Below are 18798 nucleotides of genomic sequence, written 5' to 3'. Positions count from 1 at the left end.
GAAAGGGGAAAAGGAAAAGGGAAAGGGAAAAGGGAAAGGGAAAAGGGGAAAGGGAAAAGGGGAAAGGGAAAAGGGAAAGGGAAAAGGGGAAGGGAAAAAGGGAAAGGGAAAAGGAAAAGGAAAAAGGAAAAGGTAAAGGGAAAAAGGGAAAAGGAAAAAAGAAAGGGAAAAGGAAAAGGGAAAAAAGGAAAAAGGGAAAGGGGGAAAAGGGAAAAAGGGAAAAAGGGAAAAGGTAAAGGGAAAAAGGGAAAGGGAAGAAAAAGGGAGAAGGAAAGAGAAAAGGGAAAAGGGAAAAAGAAAAGTAGAAGAAAAGAGAAAGAGGAGAAAATACTAAAATAAAAATAGTAGAAAAAGAAATAAAAAGTAAAATAAAATTTTAAAACAACGAAAATAAAATAAAAACAAAACCTGAGTTGTAAAATAAAATTATTTTAAAAAATTAAATAATAAACATAAAAGGAAACAATAAAGTCAAAACAATTTTAAAATAAAAATGAAATTTAAGGCATTGAAATGTAAATTAAAAAGGCAAAAAAATGAGAAGAAAATAAAAATTAAAATACAAAATAAAAATAAAAATAAAGGGACAGGAACAGTGGCCAGCCCGGGAGCTGCTGCTGTTTGGGCAAAGCTGGAGATGCCACAGCCCAAACTGGGACCAGTCAAAGGGCCCAGAGGCAGCGGGGAAGGGGCTGGGGCTGCTCCCGGGAAAAGCTCCCGAGACAATCCTGGAATTGCAGACCCAGAAGGTTCAGTTTATTCACATTTATTGTTCCCACAAACACCCCCAGAGCCTGCAGGGCCTGCCCCGGGCTGGGCAAACTGGGCAAACTGGGAGGGAGGGGCAGGGCTGGGCAGGGCGGCTGGAACTGCCCAGGAACCCCCCGGGATGGAGAACAGGGGGGAATTCCAGGGAAAATCCCTCTGGGATGGAGAACAGGGCAGGGATCCAGGGGAAATCCCTCTGGGATGGAGAACAGGCATTGGATCTGCACAGAAACACTCAGAGAGGGAGAACAGGGGGGGGGATCCAGGGAAAATCCCTCTGGGATGGAGAACAGGGCAGGGATCCAGGGAAAATCCCCCTGGGATGGAGAACAGGGGGGGGATCCAGGGAAAATCCCTCTGGGATGGAGCATAGAGGGTGGATCCACACAAAACCACCTTGGGAATGGAAAACAGTCCATGGATCTGCACAGGATCCCCCTGGAAGGCCAGGAGAAGTTGGATCCACCCAAATCCCCCTGGAATGCCAGCACAGCCCATGGATCCACCCCAATCCCCCTGGAATGCCAGCACAGCCCATGGATCCACCCCAATCCCCTGGAATGCCAGCACAGACCATGGATCCACCCCAATCCCCTGGAATGCCAGCACAGTCCATGGATCCACCCCAATCCCCCTGGAATGCCAGGAGAGGCTGGATCCACCCCAATCCCCCTGGAATGCCAGCACAGTCCATGGATCCACCCCAATCCCCTGGAATGCCAGCACAGCCCATGGATCCACCCCAATCCCCCTGGAATGCCAGGAGAGGCTGGATCCATACAGAACAGTCCATGGATCCACCCCAATCCCCCTGGAATGCCAGCACAGACCACACAAAGCCCACACCGTGCAGGAAGTACCAAAAAAAGCCTTTTTTATGTACAAAAAGCACATTAATCCATTTATTGCACAAAGAAGGGAAGGCTCCACCTGTGCTAATCCTGCAGCTCCTGCAGCCCTTTCCTCAGTCCAGGCTGTCCCAGGGGCAGAGCAGCAGCCGGAATTTCGCTGTGCCTGAGCCAAGGAATTCCAGCAGCCATTCCACATTCCCACAGTGCCGGGATGCAGCAGCTTTCCCGGGAAAGGGAGCCCCTCCCTGAGCAGCTGCAGGAACAGCAGCCCAGGGAGAACTTCCCAACTCTCTGGTTGCTCCCACAGCCAACAAGGTGCATTCCCTGGGCCAGCCCCACCCAGAGTTTGATCCCCCAGAAATGCCCAAGGATGGGATTTTAGGAGCAGCCCTCTCGGGAATGGCACAGGCCCTGCCAAGGAGTCCCCTCTCTCCTCATTTTTTCCTCCTTTCCACCCAAACTGGAGTCCCAGAGGGACAAGGAAGGACCTGCTTTCCCCTCGAGTTTGCTCCAACACCACCCGTGGTTTAAAAAGGAGCTGAAGAAACTTTAGTTTTAAAAAGGTGCCTGGCAGAGTTAGCCCAGTTTAAAACTCTCATTACCTTTGCCACTAATTGAAACCCCCCCCCAGATTTTAATTAAAAGGAATTGGCACTTTCCCCATGGACAGCCTTTGGTTGCAATGACTGTGGTGCACAAGACAGAACCTCTGAGCAGAAGACTGAAGGAAAGGGCAGCTTTCTTCAGGCACTCAAAGAGCTGTTATGAAGCAAAATGACCAGAAAAAAAATAGCTTTGTTTTTGTTTTTAAACAGGAATAAGAGGTGGAGGGCACAAAGGATAAATAGCTTATAAGGTGGGGGACTTGCACATCCCCTTAGTAAAACATGGAAGCTTTGCTCCTGTCAATGTAAACATCTCAAGTGCTGCAGAAGCTCCTGGAGGTGCTCTGAGCTCCTCAACACTTCTACTCTAGAGTGTTTGCTTTCTCCTTCCTCTCCAAGCACTCTGGAATTAGTGCCAGCCACTCAGGGACTGGGGCAGTGACATGTGTGGCCCCAACACAGTTCCTGGGAAAGGTTTTTCCTTTGGAATTAGTGCCAGCCACTCAGGGACTGGGGCAGTGACATGTGTGGCCCCAACACAGTTCCTGGGAAAGGATTTTCCTTTGGAATTAGTGCCAGCCACTCAGGGACTGGGATAGTAACATGTGTGGCCCCAACACAGTTCCTGGGAAAGGTTTTTCCTTTGGAATTAGGGTCAGCCACTCAGGGACTGGGATAGTAACATGTGTGGCCCCAACACAGTTCCTGGGAAAGGTTTTTCCTTTGGAATTAGTGCCAACCACTCAGGGACTGGGACAGTGACATGTGTGGGCCCAACACAGTTCCTGGGAAAGGATTTTCCTTTGGAATTAGTGCCAGCCACTCAGGGACTGGGATAGTAACATGTGTGGCTCCAACACAGTTCCTGGGAAAGGGTTTTCCTTTGGAATTAGTGCCAGCCACTCAGGAACTGGGATAGTAACATGTGTGGCCACAACACAGTTCCTGGGAAAGGGATTTTCCTTTGGAATTAGTGCCTGCCACTCAGGGACTGGGATAGTAACATGTGTGGCCCCAACACAGTTCCTGGGAAAGGATTTTCCTTTGGAATTAGTGCCAGCCACTCAGGGACTGGGGCAGTGACATGTGTGGCTCCAACACAGTTCCTGGGAAAGGATTTTCCTTTGGAATTAGGGTCAGCCACTCAGGGACTGGGATAGTAACATGTGTGGCCCCAACACAGTTCCTGGGAAAGGATTTTCCTTTGGAATTAGTGCCAGCCACTCAGGGACTGGGACAGTGACATGTGTGGACCCAACACAGTTCCTGGGAAAGGTTTTCCTTTGCTGAGGGAAGACAGTGGTGGTCACACAGACAACACAGACCTGACACACACACAGACAATGCTTTGCTTTGCTGGGTGGTGCTGTGGGATTGGCAAAAGGATCCCTTTCAGTTCAAGGGCGTGGGGATTCTCTACCTCATTTGCACAACTCCACAGGGAAAGCTGCAGTGGGATAACTGGCACTGGTGGGGTGGGCTGGGCAGGCTGTGGCCGCTCCTCAGGATGGCACAGCCCCGAGGTGTCACCCTCCTGGCTGCTGGCACCTGTCCCACCCAGGCTGGGCACACAGAGCTCCACCTGGAGACACCTCCTGCAGGGTGGGGAGGGCAGAATTCCCCCACAATTCCCGATCCTTCCGTGCCCCCTCCTCAAGTCGAGTCATCCAAGCCTTTATTTGGGTGCTCAGAGCCAGCCTGGCAGAGCCTGTCCATGATGCCCTGCAGCATGGGCTGCACGATGCCCAGGAGAGGCCGCTGGGAGGAGTCCCCAGCCCAGCAGGCTTCCATCAGCTGCCAGCACTCCTCGTCGAACACGGGCAGGCGCTCCGGCCGCACTCCTGGGAACACAGAGGGCTCCGGTCACCCCGGGGCAGCTCAGGGGGCAGGGACGGGCACGGGGGCACCGGCACAGCTCAGGGGGCAGGGACGGGCACGGGGGCACCGGCACGGGGCAGCTCAGGGGGCAGGGACGGGCACGGGGGCACCGGGGCAGCTCAGGGGGCAGGGACGGGCACGGGGGCTCCAGTCACCCTGGGGGAGCTCAGGGGGCAGGGACGGGCACAGGGGCACCGGGGCAGCTCAGGGGGCAGGGACGGGCACCGGGGCAGCTCAGGGGGCAGGGACGGGCATGGGGGCACCGGCACAGCCCTGGGGCAGCTCAGGGGGCAGGGACGGGCACGGGGGCACCGGCACAGCTCAGGGGGCAGGGACGGGCACGGGGGCACCGGCACGGGGCAGCTCAGGGGGCAGGGACGGGCACGGGGGCTCCGGTCACCCTGGGGGAGCTCAGGGGGCAGGGACGGGCACGGGGGCACCGGCACAGCCCTGGGGCAGCTCAGGGGGCAGGGACGGGCACGGGGGCACCGGCACAGCCCTGGGGCAGCTCAGGGGGCAGGGACGGGCACGGGGGCACCGGCACAGCTCAGGGGGCAGGGACGGGCACGGGGGCTCTGGCACAGCTCAGGGGGCAGGGACGGGCACAGGGGCACCGGGGCAGCCCTGGGGCAGCTCAGGGGGCAGGGATGGGCACAGGGGCACCGGCACAGCTCAGGGGGCAGGGACGGGCACGGGGGCACCGGGGCAGCCCTGGGGCAGCTCAGGGGGCAGGGACGGGCACGGGGGCACCGGCACAGCTCAGGGGGCAGGGACGGGCACGGGGGCTCCGGTCACCCTGGGGGAGCTCAGGGGGCAGGGACGGGCACGGGGGCACCGGTCACCCTGGGGCAGCTCAGGGGGCAGGGACGGGCAGCAAGTGCAGCCCCCAAGCCAAGCAGGAGACTCACTCAGCTGAGCTAATCTTGTTCACATGAGAAGGGGAGTTTGTGTGGACAGGAGCTCAGGGCCAAAGGATAAAACATCCCATACCAGGACACAGCACAAAGGACTGAGCTGTCCCAGCCCTCACTAAACCCACCCAGGCACAGGAGGGAGGTTGTATTTGGGGGAACAGCTGGCCCAGGGTCTCTCTCCACACCCAGCTCCCTCAGCAAGGCTGCACAGGCAGCACTGGGATGTACAGAAACCTCCAGAAAGTGCCAGGGATTAAACATTCCTCAGGGGATCAGGCCTGGCTGGCCCTGGGGCTGGGTTACACACAGGGTTGTGCTGCTCCATGGCTGCAGTGCAAGCACAGCTCCTGGGATGCTGCAGAAGAGCTGGTTGACCAACACCCCCTTTTTATCCTGCTCATTTTAGTTCAACCTCCTGTAGAATCAGTCCCAGCTGAAGAAGGTAAATGTGACTCTTTAGAGTGTCCCAAAGCAGTACAACATCCTGGCCTGGATCAGGAACCAGCAGGAGCAGGGCAGGGATTGTCCCCCTGTGCTGGCACTGCTGGGGGACCTCAAATCCTGTGTCCAGGTCTGGTCACTCAGTCCAGGAGGGACATGGAGGGGCTGGAGCGTGTCCAGAGAATGGAACAGAGCTGGGAAGGGGCTGGAGCAGCAGGAGGGGCTGAGGGAGCTGGGGGGGCTCAGCTGGAGGAAAGGAGGCTCAGGGCTGGGGGACAAGGTGGGGATCATGCACAGGGTGGACTCAGGGATCCCAGAGGGATCTTTTCCAACCTCAGTGACTCTGTCAACTTGTACTTTTCCCTTTCAGTTACAAGAATAAAAATGGATTTCCTCATCACCCCAAGTTCTGTTCAAGCATGAAGCCCCAGGGTTCAAACAAGCCCTTGTACCTCTTCTAACGTTGTTCCACAGGTGATCTTTGCTTGCACATCTCTCAAAAGCCTCTGGTAACTTCACATGGCCTGAGCAGATGTACCAGAAGAGAATTCCAAAGGCATAGACATCCACTGAGTTATCATACTTTCCTGGGACAAAAGCACAGCTGATCAGCAGAGCAGACATCCCCTTCACCCCTGGAGAGTGAGCAGGCTGAGGGCTGATCCAGAGTGCCCCTTCCTCAAATTTAAACCACAACTCCACTGCCGGGAGGAGAGAGGTGTGTGAAGCCCAGGGACACGTCAGGAGCCATGGCCAAAGGGGAAGGGAAAGAGAAGATTTTCCAGTTCTCAGGATTTGTACACTTGATCTGCACCTGCAGCTCCCAAGCTGAGCTTCAGGGACCAGTGCAGGTGCTCAGATGTGTTTCAGAGTTAAACACCAACACCTGGAAGACTCAGCTCTGCCTGGCCCAGCATGTCAGAGCCAAACATCAGGAATTAATCATTTATAGCATTTATATAATCATTTATAACTAAATTAGGAAACCCTGAGCACACCAAGTGCTCCAGGTCTTCTGGGTTTTGTTCTTTCATTACTTTTCCCCTCATCATGGCCTTCCAAAGTGCAGTGGGTGCAGTGGAGGAACATACCTGTGAAGAGCTCAGGAGCCATGTGGATGGGGGTGCCCACAATGCTGCCAGACATCATGGCCTCTGGTTTGCAGAACCCCAGGTCAGTGATTTTGGCACGATTCTTTTTGTCCAGCTGTAGAGGAATCCACACAGAGACAGCTGAGAACCAAAGTGCTCAGCTCTAGGGTGGCCTCTGCACATCAGGGTCCTAAACTGTTTATACTGGAAGGGCTGGGCACTTGTTCTTGATCAGCTGCTCTGATTATCTCCTGGACATGCAGCACTTGGCTGAGCTCAGAAACAAGACAGGCCTCCACTTGTCTTCTTCACCAAGGGTGTGGCTGGGATTTAACAGAACCAGGAACTGGAAATCCCACTTGGAGCTCAAGCTGTTACACTCCAGAGGACTCACTCCACTGCTCCCTTTGCCCCAGGCCTTCTGCCTGAAGAGGAGCCAGGGAAGCCTCCAGTGCCAGCCCAGCTGTGGCTGGCACCACCACAGCTTGGGAGATCCTGCAGGAAGGATCCATCCCTTGAGCTTCTCCCTCCCACTAAAAGATGAGGAAGGCTCCAGGACTGGCCAGAGTGCTCCTTACCAAGACATTTTTCAGTTTGATGTCCCTGTGCACCAGCCCCTGGCTGTGCAGGTACCGGATCCCTTCCACCACATCCAGGGCAATCTGCAGCCGTGGCTCCAGCTCCAGCCCAGCCTGAAGGACAAACACACACACACACTGAAGTGCAAGTCACCTTTCCTTCCTCTTGTTTGCCAAGCCCACTGAAAACTAAGCAATCCCAGGTTTCCCTTACAAACCAATGCATATTTAGATGTGGATTTTTTAAATTATGGAATCACGGAATGGTTTGGGTTGAAGGGACCTTAAAGCTCATCCAGTTCCACCCACCATGGGCAGGGACACCTTCCACTAGTCCAGGTGGCTCCAAGCTCTGTCCAGCCTGGCCTTGGACCCTCCAGGGATGGGTGTGGATGTACAGAATCCATGTTGGTACCTTTAGCCCTGTGTAGAGGTCCCTGTGGAGCCGCTCCATGATCAGCAGCACAGCAATGCTGGAGCCTCCCCCATAGCCATAGTCTATCACGGATCCATGGAGGTGCACAAGCCTCTCATGTGACTGCAGGGACCTGGAGAAGGTTCAGCACAGAAATCTGGTCATTTTTACCCCATTCCCTCCACCCCAGGCCAAGCCTCTCCTTGTGAAGGGAACATGCCCAGGAGCTGCAGCCTCAGCACAGCAATGAGGCCTCGTGCAGCAAAACCTCCCAGCTCAGAGCACCACAACAATACACAGCTGTCTGAGCCAATTCAACTCAAAAAAAGCCCTATTAAAGGTTAGAGTTCCAAAATAATCCTGCATTGTTTCAGCTGCCTGTGCAGCAGCACCTGCCTGCAGCTGTTTACTGAAAACAAGCTGCTTTCTGCACTGCAGAGCCATCATTTTCCTTTGTGGGTTCAGACAGATGGGAAAGGAGGGATGATTCAACACCAAAAATCAGGGGAGAAGAACTGTTTGCTATTATAGTCTATTAATTCTAATTTACTCTGCAGAACAGCATGAATTTGATCAGCACAGACACCAGGGAGTCAGACCAAGGCAGGGAGGGGGATGTTTGCCCACCACTCTGTGCCTGTTCCACTGGGCATGACACTGGCAGGGTGTCCTGCCTTGGCAAGGAATGGCAGCTTGGCATTCCATGGGTCAAATCACCGATTCCAGAATAAAACTAGAGGAGGTGAGGCCCTGCTTATGCAATTCAAACACTGGCAGCACGACTGGATGTGGCACTCAGGGGTCTGGTCAGGGTGACCAGGGGGGAATTGGGCACAGTGGGGGCTCCATCTCGTTGGTCTTTCCCAACGTAAATGGCAGTGAAATTAAGGAGATCCATGTGGAATGAGATACACACCTCATATAGTGAAACTCCAGTGCAAGGTCATTCCAGTGCTTCTCATCAGGAGGAACCACAGACTTGAGGGCGCAGGGGAAGTGCCCTCCCCAGCTGTCACACAGGTACACCACACCGTACTGCCCCCGGCCCAGCTCCCGGCCCAGCTTGGGCTTGCCTGCAGGGCACAACAGCCACTGTTAACACACTCAGACACCACAGCACGGGGAGTTCTGCTCCACACTGCCAGCCTGGCAGCCCAGAGCTGGGTGGGCACAGCCCCAGAGCTGGGTGGGCACAGCCCCAGAGCCGGGCACGGGCACAGCCCCAGAGCCGGGCACGGGCACAGCCCCAGAGTCGGACATGTGCAGCCCTAGAGCCAGGCATGGGCACAGCTCCAGAGCTGGGTGGGCAGCCCCAGAGCCAGGCACGGGCACAGCCCCAGAGCTGTGCAGAGCCCCAGAGTCGGATGGGTACAGCCCTAGAGCCGGCCACGGGCAGAGCTCCAGAGCCAGACAGGCAGAGCTCCAGAGCCAGGTGGGCAGCCCGAGCCGGGCACGGGCACAGCCCCAGAGCCGGGCACGGGCGCAGCCCCAGAGTTGGATGGGCGCAGCCCCAGAGCCGGGCACGGGCGCAGCCCCAGAGCCGGGCACGGGCGCAGCCCCAGAGCCGGGCACGGGCGCAGCCCCAGAGCCGGGCACGGGCGCAGCCCCAGAGCCGGGCACGGGCGCAGCCCCAGAGCCGGGCACGGGCCAGCAGCAGCCTCCAAGGAGCCAGGGATGGATGGATGTGTCAGCTGGAGTAGCTGAGTGAGAAGCAAACCAGCCCTCCCACTCCTGCCCACCCACTCACTGGCTGCCTCAGGAGCAGGGAGAGGATGGCACAGAGGGCACAGCAGGCAGGTGCTCACCGTGCAGCAGCACATCCTGCAGGGATCTGCTCTCCAGAGAGAGCCGGGCGAGCCGCGGCGCGTGGTCCTTGCGCACCTTCAGCCACAGGTCCTCTGTCCTCTCCAGCCTGCCAGAGTGGCCATCCTCCAGCTGCAAGAGACACAGCACACACTGGCACCCTGCTGCTTTGGGGCCAGCCTGCAACAAGGCTGGGGAGCCCTGAAGGTGCAGCTTAAAAATAAGACCTTGTATTACAGCTCTGCCAGCAGCTCTGTCCCCTCTCCCCACAGAATGGCTGCACCAACTGCCCCAGCTGCTCTTTCAGTAATTAAACCCCCTCCTTCCCTAAGGGGCACAGCACAGAACCCCCTGAGCTCTGCCCGTGCCCACCTGACCCCCCTCCTTCCCCAAAGGGGCACAGCACAGAACCCCCTGAGCTCTGCCCATGCCCCCCTCCTTCCCTAAGGGGCCCAACACAGAACCCCCTGAGCTCTGCCCGTGCCCACCTGACCCCCTCCTTCCCTAAGGGACACAGCACAGAACCCCCTGAGCTCTGCCCGTGCCCACCTGACCCCCCTCCTTCCCTAAGGGGCACAGCACAGAACCCCCTGAGCTCTGCCCATGCCCCCCTCCTTCCCTAAGGGGCCCAACACAGAACCCCCTGAGCTCTGCCCGTGCCCACCTGACCCCCTCCTGTCCTGAAGGGCACAGCACAGAACCCCCTGAGCTCTGCCCGTGCCCACCTGACCCCCTCCTGTCCTGAAGGGCACAGCACAGAACCCCCTGAGCTCTGCCCATGCCCACCTGACCCCCTCCTGTCCTGAAGGGCACAGCACAGAACCCCCTGAGCTCTGCCCATGCCCACCTGACCCCCTCCTGTCCTGAAGGGCACAGCACAGAACCCCCTGAGCTCTGCCCATGCCCACCTGACCCCCTCCTGTCCTGAAGGGCACAGCACAGAACCCCCTGAGCTCTGCCCATGCCCCCCTCCTTCCCTAAGGGGCACAGCACAGAACCCCCTGAGCTCTGCCCGTGCCCCACCTGCCGCAGAGAGGCTGCAAAAGCCTCGTGGGAGCTGTTGAGCCTGGTCCTGAACTGGCTGCAGATGCTCTTGGCCAGCTTGGAAGCGCTGAGGCTCTCGATGGCATCCTGGGCAACCTTCCTCTTCCAGTCACTGGTGATGGCAGGGGGGCTCACCCACGTGATCCGCTGGATTATCTGGGAAAACAGGACACACAACTCAGGCAGTGGCACAAACAAAGCCCAGGGTCAGTGGATCTACTCAGCCTGCTCACACCCCTGGGAATAACACACCACCTGCACATAGAACTGGGCTAAGGCATTACCCTGGAGCAATTCCTAACCATGGACTCAGAGGCTGGGCAGGCCCTGGCACAGGTGCCCAGAGAACTGTGGCTGCCCCATCCCTGGGAGTGTCCAAGGCCACGTTGGACAGGGCTTGGAGCAACCTGGGCTGGTGGGAGGTGTCCCTGCCTGTGGCAGGGGGTGGGACTGGATGGGCTTTAAATCCCTTCCAACCCAAACCACTCTGGGATTCCATGATTCCAATCCAGAGGCATCGATCCCAATGTTGCTGTAAATCACCCTGAATAAGAGGTTTGGTCTGTTTGAGCAGCTGCTCAGTTAATTCCTAAAATCCCACCACCCCTTCCCATCTGAGCAGGAACAGCTCCAAGAGCCACCACCTGGAAAACCACATGGCTGTGGTGCAGTTTGTGGGCTGACAGAACTGGCAGCATAAGCAGGAGCCCAGAAAATCAGAGAGAGGGATGATCCCAAAGTGGCAAAACCCAGAGTGAAGCCTCTTCAGCTGGACAGACACTGTCAAGGTATGGAAATCCCAGGGCTGGAATGCACCACTTCCCATAATTACTGGGTGATTAAATTGCCCTGCCATGCCCTTTATTAGAAGCCACAGCAATCCAGGTGCTGCACAGCCAGTCTGGATCCCTGTCCTGGGCTGGAGGAGGAACTGAAGGTTTGTGGCCACTCAGTGTGCACTGCACCTCTGTGGGAAAAGGCACATTATTCCTCTCCCCCACCCAGGAATCTCCCCAGGGAGAAGGCAGTGAAGGTCACCCACAGCTCAGAGCAGGGACTTAAGGAGGATGAATGGTCTAAAACAAACCAGAGCAAATCTGGTCTGGTCTGTGGGGGGAAGAGTGAATTGACTTAAATCAAGATACACTGCAAAACAAGCAAACAAAAACCCACAAACCCAAATAAACAACACTACTCCAAACAGTCACGAGTTTCAAAATGCCCTTCGTTCCTCTGCTCAAGAAAACACTCAAAAGGTCTTTCTTTAAATTAAAGATTAGAATCATAGAATTCCAGAATGGTCTGGGTTGGAAGGGACCTTAAATCCCATCTTGTTCTGCCCCCTGTCATGGGCAGGAGCTCCTTCCTCAGACCAGGTTGCTCCAAACCTGGCCTTGGACACTTCCAGGGATGGAAATGCTCAGGAACAGCTGCTGGAGGTGCCCATACCTGTTTGATCTGCTCCCACAGCATCCTGGTCACTGTTGAGCCAGAGTGGAAAGTGACTTCCACATGATAAGCTGCATTGAGGATCTGCAAAGCAGGAAAGGATGTCAGTGTGGGAACTCTGCAAGCCCTAACCTGTGTCAGACCCCTGAAAATGAAAAATGGTGCTGTCTGGGATAACTCATGAACCACTTGGTTAATTCTTTTATTGTATTGAGCTCAGTTTCTGGGCTGTACTCTGATTATTATTATTATTATATGCAGATTCAGGAAAATTAAGTGTTAGCCCCTTAAGTGACTGTTGCCCAGTTTTGGCACCTCCTTTAATGACCCCAAACCCCAGAATTCCAGAGCTGTGTCCCTCTGATTTCACTGAACATCTCCATGTCCCACCACCCTCACTGGGTCAGGATAAAGCCAATGAACAAGAACACTCCAAAGAGTCAATCAAGCCACTGTTACCTGTTTGAGATAATTGCTTGTGATGTGCACAGAGCCATCCTTTGACTTCTCCAAACTCCTTGCAGGATGTACTGAAACCTCCCAGGACTCCTCCAGGCTCTTCAGGCACCTCTCCAGGGTCCCCACAAAGCTCTCCCTCAGATAGTCCACTGAGCTAATTAACTTGTTGGCAACTGCTTGGTTTAACCGAGAAATAATCAGTTCCTGGATCTGCTTAATGCAGCACTTGATGTCCCTGGAAGTGACAGGCTCCCCATTCTCAGGAATGATGATGTCTGCACACAGGGAAGGAGAGAAACACCTCTGTGTTCATCACTGGAAACAACACTCTGAGCTGCTCCGAGGAGCTGCACCACACCTGGCTCAGGAGCTGCTGCTCCAAATGCCAGCTGGCCCTTTTTCCTTTCAGAGGTTCCTTACTTTGGGCCCAGATGTTACAAACTAAAGCAAACAGTGTTTAAAGTCATAGGAAAAACCTCATGAGCAATAAAATAACATCCTCTGACTGCTGCAAAGGGGAACATCTTTGCATGCCCAGTTGTACACCAGGTTCTAACCCAGTTCTACAGATCCTAAATTGGTATTTGGGGATACAAAGTACTAAAGAATTAGAGCAAAGGGGAACATCTTTGCATGCCCAGTTTTACACCAGGTTCTAATCCAGTTCTACAGATCCTAAATTGGTATTTGGGGATACAAAGTACTAAAGAATTAGAGCCACTGGTTACTTCTTTTCAGGGAAGCTTCAAATCACATCTGACCGAGGTGGGAAACATTATTTCCTTTGCTTCCAGTCACTGGTGTTGGAATTCCCAGGACACTCAACTCTAACACCTGACAGACTCTACACAAGAGCTCCTCCAGCTCTGCAGTGACGACAAGTCAACCACCACCACAAGAATCAAAGAGCAGCAGCACAAAGCTGGGTTTCTGCCCAGCACAGAGCAGGAAACCCTTCCAGGCACTGCTGGATGGGGAATGCTCAGAGCAAAGTGGTGTAACAGCCACACCAGGCACATGACAGTTTTCCTGGTGCCTTGGAAAGGTCGATCTCCTCTTGGTACTTTTAAGCCAGCACTGAGCAATCCCTGCTCTGTACCCACTCCAAAATATGATGTTCCTCCCAGGAGCTGCAAGCCTTGCCCCTGGAGTTTGGCCAACTCCAGTCCAGCCCACTTAAAACCAACCAGGGATCAGCAGATGGCATTAGCTCCCCAAAATAACCCCTCCCTCCCTCCTGGAAAGCACTCCAAGTGCTGGGAGCCAAGGCACTCCAAGGGATGTGTGTTGTGCAAATAAAAGCACACCAGTATTTCCTGCAGGTGTTTCATCCTGTGCTGCACAAGCAGAACCCTGAACTCCAGCCCTGCTGCACTCCAGAGGTGTGAAGGGTGGGACACAGGGAATACAGGAATTGTGACCTGTCCACACAGTAATTCCTAACACCTACACAGGTGGAATGAACTCACACACAGTTAAGCTCCTTTGCTGGGGTTTTTCAGTGTGCCAAGAGGCCCTGCTGCAATTAAAGCAAGGTCTTGATGAGGACAACATTTTGCATGGACACCACAATGTGGTGACTTCAGGGAATAGGAATACCTGATCCATTTCCCACCTGCAGAAGCAAAAAGATCCAGAGCCCAACCTGCAGGACTAGACATGGAATCATAGGATGGTTTGGGCTGGAAGGGGCCTTGAAACTCACTCAGTGCCATCCCTGCCATGGGCAGGGACACCTCCCACTATCCCAGGTTGCTCCAAGCCCTGTCCAGCCTGGCCTTGGACACTTCCAGGGATGGGGCAGCCACAGCTTCTCTGGGCAACCTGTGCCAGGGCCTGCCCACCCTCCCAGCAGGAATTCCTCCCCAATATCCCACCTAACCCACTCTGTCAGTTTGAAGCCATTCCCCCTTGTCATCCTTTCTCTTCATCCCAGGAAATAACACTCCAGTTTGAAACTGGGAGGAAGTAACTCAAGGCAAAATTGTGTGTCTGGAGTTTGGGCCTCTCTCGACCCTCACAGGACCACTCCATTCCCACAAACTAACTCAAGAGCAAACAGCTGTGTCTGAATTTTACTTTAAAAACAAAAACCTTTCCCTGCCATCCCAGTGAGCTGCATTTCCTTGGAACAGAAGTGACTGTTACAGCAAATCCCTGGCAAGCAGAGAAAAGCTGTGGAGCATCAACCTGCAGATGTTCCCTTTGCTGTTGGTGCCAGACCACACTCCTGCAGGAGAACTGGGAACCCTTCACAGCTTCCACAGCAGCCTCTGTGCTTCCAGCTGGGAGATCCTGAGTCCTGGGGCTGGGAGATGTGCTGAGAATTCTCACATTTCCCCAAAACACACTCGATGCCAAGTGTAGGCTTTGGAAGCACAGGATGCTGTGTTGGTTTTCTTTTTGTAAAGGAAAACTTCACCCACCCAGGAAGATTCTGTTTTGGAAGGTTCTACCCCCAAGTGTTTTATGCAAAACTCTCTCCAAGAAATCAAGCAGAAAGCACAAATTAAGCCTTCACTGCTGACACTGAACACTGAAACAGCTTCTTTTCCTAGGGCAGATTTATTCCCAAAACTCAACACACACACTGAGGGAAAGTGGAGAGAGTTGGTTTGTTCTTCAGTAGAGCAAGGAATTAAAGCAGTAAAATATCTTAAAGCCAGAATGGTGCAGCAAACTCTGGGGTGGGGGAAAGTGTGATCCATAAGCCACCTCTTCTGGTCTCTCACTTAAGGATGGTGCTTTTTCTCCAGGAGATACCATAAAAAACACTTTTGGTGTGTGAATTCTGAATTTCTTACAGTCTGTTGTCCAGATCATCAACCCACCCATAGAATCATAGAATGGATTGGGTTGGAAAAGACCTCCAAGATCATCAAGTCCAACCCTTGATCCAACCCCACTGTGATCACCAGCCCAGGGCACAGAGTGCCCTGGGCTGGTGATCACAGTGGGGTTGGATCAAGACATGGTGGATTCTCACTCAGAGCCACATCCACAGAATCACAGAATCATAGAATGGATTGGGTTGGAAAAGACCTCTGAGATCATCAAGTCCAACCCTTGGGCCAACTCCAGTCCCTTTACCAGATCATGGCACTCAGTGCCACGGCCAAGCTCAGTTGAAAAACCTCCAGGGATGGGGAATCCACCCCCTCTCTGGGCAGCCCATTCCAATCCCTGAGCACTCTCTCTGGAAAGAATTTTTTCCTGATCTCCAACTTCACTTTCCCCTGGCAGAGCTTGAGCCCATCGTGCCCCCTTGTCCTATTGCTGAGTGCCTGGGAGAAGAGACCAACCCCCACTTGGCCAGAACTTCCCTTTAGGCAGTTCCAGACAGTGCTGAGGTCACCTCTGAGCCTCCTCTTCTCCAGGCTGAACACCCCCAGCTCCCTCAGCCTCTCCCCACAGCACTTGTGCTCCAGTCCCTTCTCCAGCCTCGTTGCTCTTCTCTTCTGAGTTAGGTTGGAAAAGACCTCTGAGATCATCAAGTCCAACCCTTGATCCAACTCCAGTCCCTTTACCAGATCATGGCATGTCCAAGCTCAGTTTAAAACCTCCAGGGATGGGGAATCCACCCCCTCTCTGGGCAGCCCATTCCAATCCCTGAACACTCTCTCTGCAAAGAATTTCTTTCTGATCTCCAACTTCAATTTCCCCTGGCAGAGCTTGGAGGAGGCAAACAAAGCTCTGTAGAAGGCAAATAAAGCTCGGCAGGGAGGCACCCAAAGCTCGGCCGGGGGAGGCACCCAAAGCTCGGCCGGGGGAGGCACCCAAAGCTCGGCCGGGGGAGGCACCCAAAGCTCGGCAGGGGGGGGGCACCCAAAGCTCGGCAGGGGGGGGGCACCCAAAGCTCGGCAGGGGGGGGGCACCCAAAGCTCGCCCGGGGGGGGCACCCAAAGCTCGCCCGGGGGGGGCACCCAAAGCTCGGCCCGGGGAGGCACCCAAAGCTCGGCCCGGGGAGGCACCCAAAGCTCGGCCCGGGGAGGCACCCAAAGCTCGGCCCGGGGGAGGCACCCAAAGCTCGGCCCGGGGGAGGCACCCAAAGCTCGGCCCGGGGGAGGCACCCAAAGCTCGGCCCGGGGGAGGCACCCAAAGCTCGGCCCGGGGGAGGCACCCAAAGCTCGGCCCGGGGGAGGCACCCAAAGCTCGGCCCGGGGGAGGCACCCAAAGCTCGGCCCGGGGAGGCACCCAAAGCTCGGCCCGGGGGAGGCAACCAAAGCTCGGCCCGGGGGAGGCACCCAAAGCTCGCCCGGGGGAGGCACCCAAAGCTCGGCAGGGGGGGGCACCCAAAGCTCGGCGGGTGGGGCACCCAAAGCTCGGCAGGGGGGGGCACCCAAAGCTCGGCAGGGGGGGGCACCCAAAGCTCGGCAGGGGGGGGCACCCAAAGCTCGGCAGGGGGGGGCACCCAAAGCTCTGCCACTCTTTCCACCCCCACCCTCCTCATCCCCCTGCCCTACCTGTGCCTACCTTTGAACTCCATGTTGGCAGCATCCTCCAGGAGCTCCTCCTTCATGTTGCCCAGAGTCTCCACGATCATGTCCTTCATCTCCTCCTGCTTGCGGTTGGCGATGCCCATGAGGGACTCGTAGAGCTCGTTCTCCTTCCTGCGGGTGTACTCCAGCCTCTTGGGGGTGATCTGCAGGTCCCTCTGCATGTCGAAGGCCTGGTTGATGAAGATGTTGAGGCAGCGGCTGTGCAGCTCGTTCAGGCTCGTGGCAGCCTCCACCAGGTGTTTCTGCAGCACCTGCCTGGAGAAGGAGCTCAGCAGGCGCAGCTTCTCGGGCTGCTCCACCAACATGCTCTGGGCGCCGCAGCCACACTGGGCGTTGCTCAGGAACTCCATGTCCAGCAGCTGGCACTGCAGTGGGGACTTCTCACCCTCCTCTGCTCTCCTGGCACAGATCAGCTCCCCGCCGGCCTCGGGCACTCGAAAGAAGAAGATGGGCAGGGAGAACTTCTCCTTGATGGCTCTGAGCTCGTGCTGGTCGGAGGGGGACAGCTCTGCCTCGCTGATGGCAAAGGTCACCACGGGCAGCACCTGGTTCACCAACTCGCCCAGCGTGGCCTCGGCCGGCTGGCACCCCCGGCACGGCGCCACCACCACGTCCACCTCCTGCCAGGGGGGAGGCAAAGGGCAAACAGGGGTTGGGCAGGTCCTCACACACAGCAAGTGGTTCCCAAAGTCAGATCATAGAATGGATTGGGTTGGAAAAGACCTCCAAGATCACCAAGTCCAACCCTTGGGCCAACTCCAGTCCCTTTACCAGATCATGGCATGTCCAATCTCAGTTTAAAACCTCCAGGGATGGGGAATCCACCCCCTCTCTGGGCAGCCCATTCCAATCCCTGAGCACTCTCTCTGCAAAGAATTTCCTCCTGATCTCCAACTTCAATTTCCCCTGGCAGAGCTTGAGCCCATCGTGCCCCCTTGTCCTATTGCTGAGTGCCTGGGAGAAGAGACCAACCCCCACCTGGCCAGAACTTCCCTTCAGGCAGTTCCAGACAGTGCTGAGGTCACCTCTGAGCCTCCTCTTCTCCAGGCTGAACACCCCCAGCTCCCTCAGCTTCTCCCCACAGCACTTGTGCTCCAGTCCCTTCTCCAGCCTCGTTGCTCTTCTCTTCTCAATTGGGTTGGAAGAGACCTCTGAGATCATCAAGTCCAACCCTTGATCCAACCCCACTGTGATCACCAGCCCAGGGCACAAAGTGCCCTGGGCTGGTGATCACAGTGGGGTTGGATCAAGACATGGTGGATTCTCTGTCCCTGGAGGTGTTTCAGAGGACACTCAGTGCCACATCCAGTCCCTTCTCCAGCCTCGTTGCTCTTCTCTGGCCCCGCTCCAGCCCCTCAATCTCTTTCCTGAACTGAGGGGCCCAGAACTGAACACAACACTCAAGGTGTGGCCTCACCAGGGCTGGGTACAGGGGAAGGGTCACTGCCCTGGGCCTGCTGGCCACACTATTTTTGGCCTCCCCTGCAAGGCTGACCCCAGAGGGGGATCCCACACATGGGTCAGTGCCCACCGACTGCAAAGCTCCTGGTTTGGACCAAATGCCTTTGAGTTTTAACCCAATTGAGGACAAAACTCCCAAGTGTCCCACTATTACAGAAGAGCTGGAATTCCTCAGCCTGTGCCTGCCCCATTGGCACCAACTCCTCCTGCTGGTGTGTCCCAGCCATCCCCACTGCCACATTCCCAGGAGCAGAAGCACCACACAAGCCACTGCTGCCAAGGCAAAGCACAACCACCACCTCCAAAGAGTGCAGAGCCACAAGAACAGATGGCTGTGACATGCTTGGTTAGGACTTTAAGTCCAACCAAAAGCTAAAAGAAGGATTTGATTCTGTTGTTTTCCTCCTGCACAGTTTCACTGCTGTGACATCACCCTGCTGAAAAGGGGCAGTTTGAAACCTGCTTCCTTCCCTTCCAAGGGGGATGAGAATCCCCTTTGGAAGTGCAGGATCAGTGTTAAAATTCCATACACCATCACTAAA

General features: G+C 55.5%; 1 protein-coding gene across 1 annotated transcript in view; it reads right to left on the bottom strand.

Annotated features, from left to right (window-relative positions):
- Window positions 1-1616: 1616 nt before the first annotated feature.
- The window catches only part of DSTYK (dual serine/threonine and tyrosine protein kinase), a 31457-nt gene continuing 14275 nt past the window's right edge, over window positions 1617-18798 (bottom strand). Inside the window, exons 3-13 of the mRNA XM_071578713.1 lie at window positions 16770-17415; window positions 12297-12571; window positions 11838-11921; window positions 10368-10544; window positions 9347-9476; window positions 8458-8614; window positions 7542-7674; window positions 7127-7240; window positions 6549-6663; window positions 5910-6044; window positions 1617-4065 (exon numbers count right to left, since the gene is read on the bottom strand). Coding sequence (XP_071434814.1) covers window positions 3878-4065; window positions 5910-6044; window positions 6549-6663; window positions 7127-7240; window positions 7542-7674; window positions 8458-8614; window positions 9347-9476; window positions 10368-10544; window positions 11838-11921; window positions 12297-12571; window positions 16770-17415 — 2154 coding nt within the window. The 3' untranslated portion in view covers window positions 1617-3877. The remainder of the gene's footprint in view (window positions 4066-5909; window positions 6045-6548; window positions 6664-7126; window positions 7241-7541; window positions 7675-8457; window positions 8615-9346; window positions 9477-10367; window positions 10545-11837; window positions 11922-12296; window positions 12572-16769; window positions 17416-18798) is intronic.

Source organism: Pithys albifrons, chromosome 28 (genome assembly GCF_047495875.1).
Source record: "Pithys albifrons albifrons isolate INPA30051 chromosome 28, PitAlb_v1, whole genome shotgun sequence".
Classification (NCBI taxonomy): Eukaryota; Metazoa; Chordata; class Aves; order Passeriformes; family Thamnophilidae; genus Pithys; species Pithys albifrons.
The sequence above is the reverse complement of the archived record's forward strand: the minus strand, read 5'-3'. Positions and strand labels throughout refer to the sequence as shown.